We start from the raw sequence: 9,059 nt of genomic DNA on the forward strand, positions 1-9,059 counted from the left end.
GTGTGTGTGTGTGTGTGTGTGTGTGTGTGTGTGTGTGTGTGTGTGTGTGTGTGTGTGTGTGTGTGTGTGTGTGTGTGTGTGTGTGTGTGTGTGTGTGTGTGTGTGTGTGTGTGTGTGTGTGTGTGTGTGTGTGTGTGTGTGTGTGTGTGTGTGTGTGTAATATTGACTGCTGCTAAGCTGTCCAAATGGCTCATTTCACAGATGGTCGGTGCAAAGCCATGAGAACTACGCTCTGCAGAACGCCGACTCCACCAACTTCTACATCACAGAAAAGGTAGCACCACCTCCACTAGTACAGCATATCTGTACATTCAGATCTCTCTCTGTCTCTCTCTCTCTCTGTCTCTCTTTCTCTCTCTCTCTCTCTCTCTCTGTCTCACTCTCTCGGTCTGTCTGTAAAGACCTTTTTAGTCCTCTGTGTGTTACTCCATGTGCTCATAAGTTGAAAAACAAACTGCACCTGTGTTCTCTCTCTCTCCATCTTTCTCTCTCTCCAGAATCGCAATGACATCAAGAATGGCTCCATTCTGCGACTGACCAAATCCCCTGTGAGTAGTGTGCACTATCTCTCTCTATCTCATCCCTCTCTCTCTCTCTCTCTCTCTCTCTCTCTTTATCTCCTTCCCTGTTCATCGTTCTGGGTGGTTTGAGGACATGTCTGGAGTCGAATCTTGCCTTTTTCTCCCCCTTCTTTTTTCCTTTTCTTTTTTCCCCTCTCTCTTCTCCTCTCACGTCTAAATCCTTGGGGCCAAGCCTCCTCTCTCTCTCTCTCTCTCTCTTTCTCTCTCTCCCTCTCCCTCACGTAATCCTTTAGATATGATATGAGGTGATGGTCTTCCCTGCCATGGAGCAGTGAAACAAGTGTCAGCTGGTGTGGAAATTTTTGCAAAACAAAGCAAGGCAGGAGGAAGACAGAGTGGAGATAGGGAGGAGGAAAAAGTGCTTCGCTGAATTTTGTAGCCAGCCTTGCGTCATTTTAAAAGAGACCCTTGTGCCTCTTGCGGCCTCCCAAATGCATGTAATCAGGCCTCTTGTTATGATAAAAATGCAGCATATTGCCTCGTTTAGGCTTTGATCCGATAAAGCGAAATGCTCCAATTTAAGAAATGCCTTCTTGTGTTTTTTGAAGCGCTCCTATAAACCAGCGTGCCTTCCGCTGTGTTGAGCCATCATCTCCTGTTTATTAAATAGGTCAACACCATGATCCATAGCATCCCCAGATGGAGTTGTCTCCTTGTAACATGTCTTACAGCCTCTAAATATTAAATAAAATAAAATATTAAAATGTTAAATGTTTTTACCCTCGGCCCTTGTGAATGGCACAGATTTGCCCTGAACAGCTGTGCTCTGGCACCATGCCTCAGTCGGTGCGAAGTCTCTCGCCGTAGCCATTGTCAATAATTGTTGCAGTTTCAGTTTGGCAGGTTGGCTTGGAGGCAGAGCATCCATCAGACTGAGCACCCCACACACCACACACTAGCGTCTCACAGTTTGTTTTTCCAGCCAGAGCTGACAGGGCCGACGCTCTGAACTCCCTCAACGCTCAAACGAAGTGAAAAGAGTCTGTGTACATGGAGTGAGCCTAGCCAAGCAAATCGCCACAAACCAACAGCGCATGTTTGTGTACAATGCTGGCTTGTGATGTAGCCATGGATATGAGGGTGGAACTTCACTGTGAAAGTGCTTTTGTTTTCAGTGTGTCTCAATATATTGATATTTCATTCAATTTGGTTGTATTTATAAAGGGCCATAACTTATTATGGCTCCAGGCACTTGAACATGAACCTTGAGGTTACAGTTCACTTTGTTTACAGTTTTAGAGAGTGATGATGTGTTGGGAATCACTTCCTACCTCATAATTAACTAATGAAGGTTTGGCCTGTTTTCTATCCTATCTTCACGGTATCCTCTCTCGGTCAGTGAGTTTTTGTGTCAGTGTATGTGCTGTTGAAAGTGTGACATTTTTATAAATAATGCATATCTTAATTGATGATTTTTTTTTTATTTTCACATTTGTACCAACCCTCGTGTACTCCATATACACACCCCCTCTTCCCCCTGCCCCCCCTGAATGGCCCCTCATCTCCTGACCCGTAGGCCACGACAGCGCAGGAGCTGCACGAGCGCATCCAGTCATCCAGCATGGACGCCAAGCTGGAGGCGCTCAAGGACCTGGCTAGCTCGTCGCGCGACGTCACCTTCGCCCAGGAGTTCATCAACCTGGACGGCATCTCCCTGCTCACGCAGATGGTGGAGAGTGGCACAGAGTAAGTGCTTCCCCTCTTCCTACTCCTCCTCCTCCTCTTCCTCCTCCTCATCACTCTTTTCTCACCACCCACTCCCCTTTACTCCTTTCTTTCTCTCTCTCCCTCTCTCACTTTTCATCTCCTCTGAGCCAGTGCAAGGAGGTCCTCTCCTCTGTGCGTGTCTATCAGTGGCCTTCGGTTCTCGAGTGCGTTGAGTCAGCCTCAGCAGCCAGGCTCTTGAAACGAGCCGCATTGTGTGGCCCGCTCGTCCTTGGCATTGCACAGCACCCTCCATCTCCAGCAGGTCTCATCCGGGAGGTGAAAAAACCCAGCAAATTCCAGGAAATACTCAGTCTGAAAACAATCAATATAGGGTTCATTTGGTGGTGTGGGTATTGGTAGGGATGCTGATCAATCAGACTTGTTTAAATGGCCTTGAGTCCTTACTGAGGCCATCTGCCCCCAGTCATCTAAATTCCTCCCTGTCAACACATTAGTATTTGATTAAAACATTCAGATAAAGGCAAGGGTATGTGTGTGTGTGTCCATCTCTTTGTGTGTGTGTGTGTGTGTGTGTGTGTGTGTGTGTGTGTGTGTGTGTGTGTGTGTGTGTGTGTGTGTGTGTGTGTGTGTGTGTGTGTGTGTGTGTGTGTGTGTGTGTGTGTGTGTGTGTGTGTGTGTGTGTGTGTGTGTGTGTGTGTGTGTGTGTGTGTGTGTGTGTGTGTGTGTGTGTGTGTGTGTGTGTGTGTGTGTGTGTGTGTGTGTGTGTGAATGTACATCTATGTTGTTTGTTGTTCCCCTCGCTCTCCTCCACTCTTGGGCAGACTGCGCCGGTGTGCCGCGCTCCAAGGTTATGGCGAGGGCAGACGCTTCTGCTGAGCTGGAGCTTTTTCCGTGCTGCGCTGTGCTGCCGGGGAGAGAGAACCGCGGGGGAGCACACGCTCTGTGAGCACAGAGGGAGGGATGGATGGAGGGAGGGAGGGAGAGAGAGAGGAGGGATGTATAGAGTATTTAGAGAAAAAGGAAGAAGGATTAGGAAAAGGGATGGAGAGAGAGAGAGAGAGAGAGAGAGAGAGAGAGAGAGAGAGAGAGAGAGAGAGAGAGAGAGAGAGAGAGAGAGAGAGAGAGAGAGAGAGAGAGAGAGAGAGAGAGAGAGAGAGAGAGAGAGAGAGAGAGAGAGAGAGAGAGAGAGAGAGAGAGAGACCTAGTCCTAGTCCTATACAGTCGTTCCCTCTCTGCATCTTTGAAAGAGAAGTGAATATCAGAGATCGATCTCAGTCTCATCACCATCCCTGCTTATCCTGCGGACAGTGGAAAGCTTAGAGTGTGTGTGAGAGAGAAAGCTAGCTTGCACGTCAGACAGAGGCACATTTCTGTAACATACCAGCCTAATTATTCCTCCTCTGGCCCCATCCATCCCACAGGGCACTGGTTGGCAGAGTTCTCACAGTGTGTGTGTGTGTGTGTGTGTGTGTTTTTCCTCTCCTGATGGCTAAGAGCTCCAGCTCTTACTGCTGGTTGTTTATCTCCAGCGGCTTGTTTATTTGTACTGCCCTCAGAACTAGCCACTAGCCGGTGCAATTCCCCAGCCACTTTACAAGGTTACTAACTCTGCAAGACTAAATACTAACCTCTCTCTCATATACACACATACATACATATACACACACACACACACACACACACACACGCCGATACGCACACACACACACACACACACAAACACACACAGAGGCTGTGCGAACTCATTTTCTAATCCTCCTGTCAGCACATGTGAGATGAAGTAGGCTGTGGAGGAGAGCTTTGGTGCTAGGGGTCGGTGAGGTTATTACTCCGCTGTCTTAGTGGTCTTCTGAGAAAGCCTCCCATATCTGAAAACGATTCAAATAGTTCGGTTCTGCTGCCGTGCTTTCCAGAGTTCGTAGCCTCAGTGGTGTGTGAGTGTGTGTGTGTGTGTGTGTGTGTGTGTGTGAGTGTGTGTGTGTGTGTGTGTGTGCGTGCTGATGTTGCTTCGTTTCGGAATGAAAAGACTCTTCCCAAACCCACACACGCACTCATACACACATACTGTCATAGAAGCATAAACACACACGCATAAATTCCAGCCGGCCATTGACCATAATAAGAGGCTTTAGGCATGACGGCACTCTTGAGGCTAGCCTGCTCTCATGGCCCTGCCCGGAACGTGATGCGGCAGTGAGGCCGACAGTAGAAACTGCAAGTGGGTCGAGATGGAAAGGTGTTAGCGCCCTCTACTGGCCAACAGACTCATCACAGCCTCAGATGCACTAACAGGCATCCTGCCTCCACCTTATGGACCATGGAAGAATGCTGTGCAATGCAATGGACTCAGTGCTGTTCCTGTAAACAGTCTCATTTCATGTAGTTTTGAGTTTATGAATCAGATCAGTTGTCTTTCTGCTGAACCACTTGATACTGAGAGGCCAGTCACAGTATCTTTGACTTTCTTTCTCTACATTTTCAAACAGTTTGACCTTTTCACCTGTACACCTCTACAAATGGTCTTTTGCTCTGTGTTGTCTTACTGTTGTTATATGCAATGTAAGTGTTTATCCTATCAAAAGTGTGTTACGGTCATAAAATTGATGGTGAGCTTTGGTGGTGAAAATTGTTGGTGATATGTGATGTTGGTGAGTTCTAACATTTGCCAGTAGAGGGCGATGCCCATGGTAAGAGTATTATGAATGATTTTGCCCCATTCTTTGAGTGCTCAGCTTTGCATGCTTTGTGTAAGTCTGTTGATGTACTGTTTTCGGTGGCTTTTTGGTATCTCTTTTTGCCTATGGTATTTCATGTTATTTGCACTGCCGGCATTTTTTTTTATTTGGTATAATGATGTATTCACTGTCCAGATGTTTGTTTGGAAAATGAATGTGAAGGACATCTGGTTTGGCAAATACAGTGTGTGTGGAAATCATTTTTGTGGATTTTTTGTTTTTTCTTCACTTCTTTGTTTATGTATGTGTTTGATTGGTTGTGTGTGTGCGTGTGCGTGCGTCAGTGCTGCAAGTGTGCTGTGTTGGATGTGCATGTTTCTCCCTGACGTCAAAGTTTTTAAATCTTTGCAGACGGTATCAGAAACTACAGAAGATAATGAAGCCTTGGTAAGCCCCATCCTCCCCCCCTACCCACCTCTTCTGAGCTGGATAACCCACCCCACCCCTCTTCTCCAACTCTCTTTCTAATCCTCCGGCCGAGTCTGCATGACCTGACTCAGGTCTCCGTCCGCTGACCGTTTCGGAAATCAGGCAAACTAAGCGGTGGCAGCCTCCGCACTTAACTGTCTACTCACTCTCAGCTGATTTATTCACACTGACCAAAGAAATTGATCGGCCATTGATTTTTTTTTCTCTCTCACTTCTCTTTCTCTCTCACTCGGACTTCTCCATCCATTTAATGGAATCATCAATTTCCTCTTACTTTTTGCATGTGGTGATGGCCATTTGGGGAATAAACAGCAATACTTAGTAGTCATGCCCTTCAGACATGCCTAAAAACCTTTTTGTCTCCTTAATGGGGTCAGCTGGGGGTGGGTACTCACGCGCACTTCAGATTGCACCAACTCTGTTCTCTGATAGCAAAGATGGATAATGGCCATTTTGTATTTTTACTTGAATTATTCCTATTTGCTACCGATGCATTGAAACTAACAGTACTTCAATCAAAACAGTCTGATTTAAGTGCAAAAACAAGCCTACAGGGTGCCTCTCCATCCGTTTGTTGGTGGACTTTCAGAGAACAGCTTTGACTGGTGCCTCTTGAAGCTCTTATCTGCATTTAGTACGCGATGAGGGATGTTGTGGTTCTTGTGGGCTATTGAGCTTAACCATTGGCCGGTACTTCACATTATCTGCCTGTAAACAAATAACAATCCACTGAACTCCTACAAACAAACAGTTTCCCTTCTCTCTTACTAAATATAAGAGAAGCACTTGCTCCCTCTCTCAAGGTCAAAGAGAGTGCCCACTTCCAAAGCGCCACTCAGTTTTTCAAGAGGTCCCCTTCACATTGTGCGTGGCGGTACTGACAGGCCAGTGGATCCTCGACAAGCTCTCGCTGGCCGAGAGCCAGAGCACATGACTGTCCAGTGCCAGGTGCAAAAGCTTTACTCACCATATGGTTGGTCTGTGGACTAACTGGCCTCCAACTGCTTCCCCCAGTATGTGACTGACTGCCAAACCTCTGTCACTGTACGCGTTAACCCTCTGCACTCTCTCGGGCTGTGTCTTGTTCTTGCCCCTGTGCTAACCAGAGGCAAACCTTTTGTGAGAAAATTATACCAGAGCAGAATTAAATGTATATAACAAATGATGTTCCAAACAGACATTGAAAGTTCAGACCGCAGAGGGCCATGTTGGTAATTATGGATCATTATCAAGCCAGTTTTTTTTAACAGCTTTTTATTATTTGATTTTGTTTTGATTTGTATTTTGCTCTACTGGTCCAGCAGTATTCATGCTTTGAAGGTTAAACATGGGAAGAGGCTACACTGTTGAAGCAGTAGTGATACAGTCTACCATAGGGGGGCAGCACTGCTCCATGAAGGCAGCAACCAGGGTTTCAGAATTGAGATAAACAAAAAAAGTTAGTCATAAGGAATTAAATGAACAGAAAAACAATGGAATTATTCATTTGTAAAATAAATCTTCTTGACTGTCATTGTTGACAAATATTGAGTCATGAAAATCCACTCAAGCCAACCAGTTTTTTCAAGTGTTATGAAGTAAATGATAAAACACCTTTCAGCGCACTCCTTCATACTTATTCTTTAGTTATACGTTTTAATAATGGCTTTTATTAATTCATATGTGATTGGGACATTTATCTTTGTAATTTTTATATTATTTACCCATGTCTTACCACAGCTGAAAGGTGATCATTTTCCTTTGACGTAGTCCATTTTTCTCAGCAGTCTCAGCCAGTAGATTTTATGTGGACATTTATTGTGTGAATTGTGAATCTGACTTTTATTTGCCTTTTATGTTCTTTATCTCGCAGTTCTTTTCCCTTTTAATATTTTTACATTTCAGTAATGATTCAGTTCATGCAGCTGTTCTATTTGTGCTAAAGAATGCTGTTTTCTAGTGTTTGGAAGGTCTTTGGAAGGAATTTGGTCATACATAACATGAAGGCCTAATGACATCTCATTGGTATATGGTGAACAGAAAATCAAGGTCAATAGAATAATGCTAGTGTAGGTCACTTACTAGTACCAGTAAAGTTAACCTTTTCAAAATGCAGACCCACGACACCTGTCAATGGAAGGCCTTGGCAATTGTGTTGGCAGTGGCGGACCTCAGGCCAGCACTTAACCCTTGAGTGATTGACCTAGTGGCTTGAACTGCTGTGCTTGGATCTATGGTCTCAGTTCTGTTTCATCATCTTGTTTCAATGGACACTCAACTCCATGTAGTCTTAGAACAACTGAAATGAAACTGAGTTCCATAACTTTGACTCTTGCTTTGCCCGTAACATTAAGGTCTGAATTATCTGGTACTAGTATGTAAACTGCTGTAGTAGGTACTAGGCATGATGAGGCTGATGTGTGATTTTTGGTTGAGGTAGATTACATTAGGGACTAACCCAGCTTCCTCTCCTGTCACTGGTGGAGTGACGGCTCTACTAATGGTACTACGGTAACTCAGCATGGGTCCCCTGTCTGCGCAGCTGCTCTGCAGCGGCTGCACTACTGCTTCCTGCTGCGCTGCGCTGCGCAGCGCAGTGTCGCTCACTACTGCTGGCGCTTCCTGGCGCCCCCTACTGCTCCTGGAGGACTGAGCGCTCTCCTCCTCCTTCTCTTCCTCTAGCGCTCCTGGCTGTGGAATTTTGTCTTTCTTCTCCTCTTCTTTTTTATCACACGCTTTCCCTCACTTTCGCTCTCCTTCTCTTCATTTCTCCCTTCTCCTCCTTCTTATCTCCTTCTTTCTTTCTTTCTTTCTTTCTTTCTTTCATTCTTTCTTTCTGTAATTATGTGTTTCTTTCATACTGTCTCTTTTCTCTCCTCTCTCTCAACTCTATTCATTCTTTTGTTTTTCCTTCTCTTCTCTTCTCTCTCTCTGTCTCTTCACTCTCTCATCCTCACCTGCTTCTGCTCTCAGCTTCCTCCTGCAGCTCTCTCTCTCTCTCACTTTCTCTGTCTTTCTGCTGCGTGTGTGTGTTTGTGCTCAATGCTGCCCGCGGTCCCCCCGGCGCTTCGCTTTGCCTCTGTTGGAGGTGTGTGTGTGTGTGTGTGTGTGTGTGTGTGTGCTCCGTGTGGCAGGGACGACACTATTGTCTTGTCTTGTCTGTCTGTCTGTCTCCTGTAGCTTCGGCGACCTGCTGTCCTTCACGCTGACCGCCTTCGTGGAGCTCATGGACCATGGCATCGTCTCCTGGGATACCTTCTCCGTGGCCTTCATCAAGAAGGTGAGCAGGGCTGCTGTGACTGAGGGCGCCCCGGGATGGAGGCCGGCGCTGGCTCACCTCTGGCTGAGAGTCCCCACTGTTACACATAATTATTGTTGCCCACTTTGATATGGGCGACATGCCACTTATACTTGTACTGGTACTGGTAACCACAACATGCACTTTAGTATGCAGTGTTATATTAGTATGCAGCTGTTATACATATACAGCACTCCTATGCACGTAACATACTGTATCTTTGTAACTTAATTATTGAATGAGATCTCATAAATCATCATCCCCTTGGGAAAAAATAATGTGTTTTGAATTGAATCATTTTTATATATATATATATATATATATATATATATACACATTTTTTTTTATTGGATTTTGTTATATGTTTCT

General features: G+C 45.5%; 1 protein-coding gene across 2 annotated transcripts in view; it reads left to right on the plus strand.

Moving 5' to 3' along the window:
• The first annotated feature begins 210 nt into the window (after window positions 1–210).
• Window positions 211–9,059, plus strand: part of LOC143123738 (engulfment and cell motility protein 1) — a 61,067-nt gene continuing 52,218 nt past the window's right edge. The window contains exons 1-5 of one of the 2 annotated variants that reach the window (XM_076285029.1): window positions 211–274; window positions 498–548; window positions 2,098–2,267; window positions 5,336–5,371; window positions 8,573–8,672. In XM_076285029.1, coding sequence (XP_076141144.1) covers window positions 2,143–2,267; window positions 5,336–5,371; window positions 8,573–8,672 — 261 coding nt within the window. In that variant the 5' untranslated portion in view covers window positions 211–274; window positions 498–548; window positions 2,098–2,142. The remainder of the gene's footprint in view (window positions 275–497; window positions 549–2,097; window positions 2,268–5,335; window positions 5,372–8,572; window positions 8,673–9,059) is intronic. The other variant, XM_076285030.1, reaches the window with a different exon arrangement.

This window comes from Alosa pseudoharengus, unplaced genomic scaffold (genome assembly GCF_046254945.1).
Source record: "Alosa pseudoharengus isolate Yale_2024_CS ecotype anadromous, Long Island Sound unplaced genomic scaffold, YU_APseudo_1.1 YU_APseudo_1.1_scf_145, whole genome shotgun sequence".
NCBI classification, from domain to species: domain Eukaryota; kingdom Metazoa; phylum Chordata; class Actinopteri; order Clupeiformes; family Clupeidae; genus Alosa; species Alosa pseudoharengus.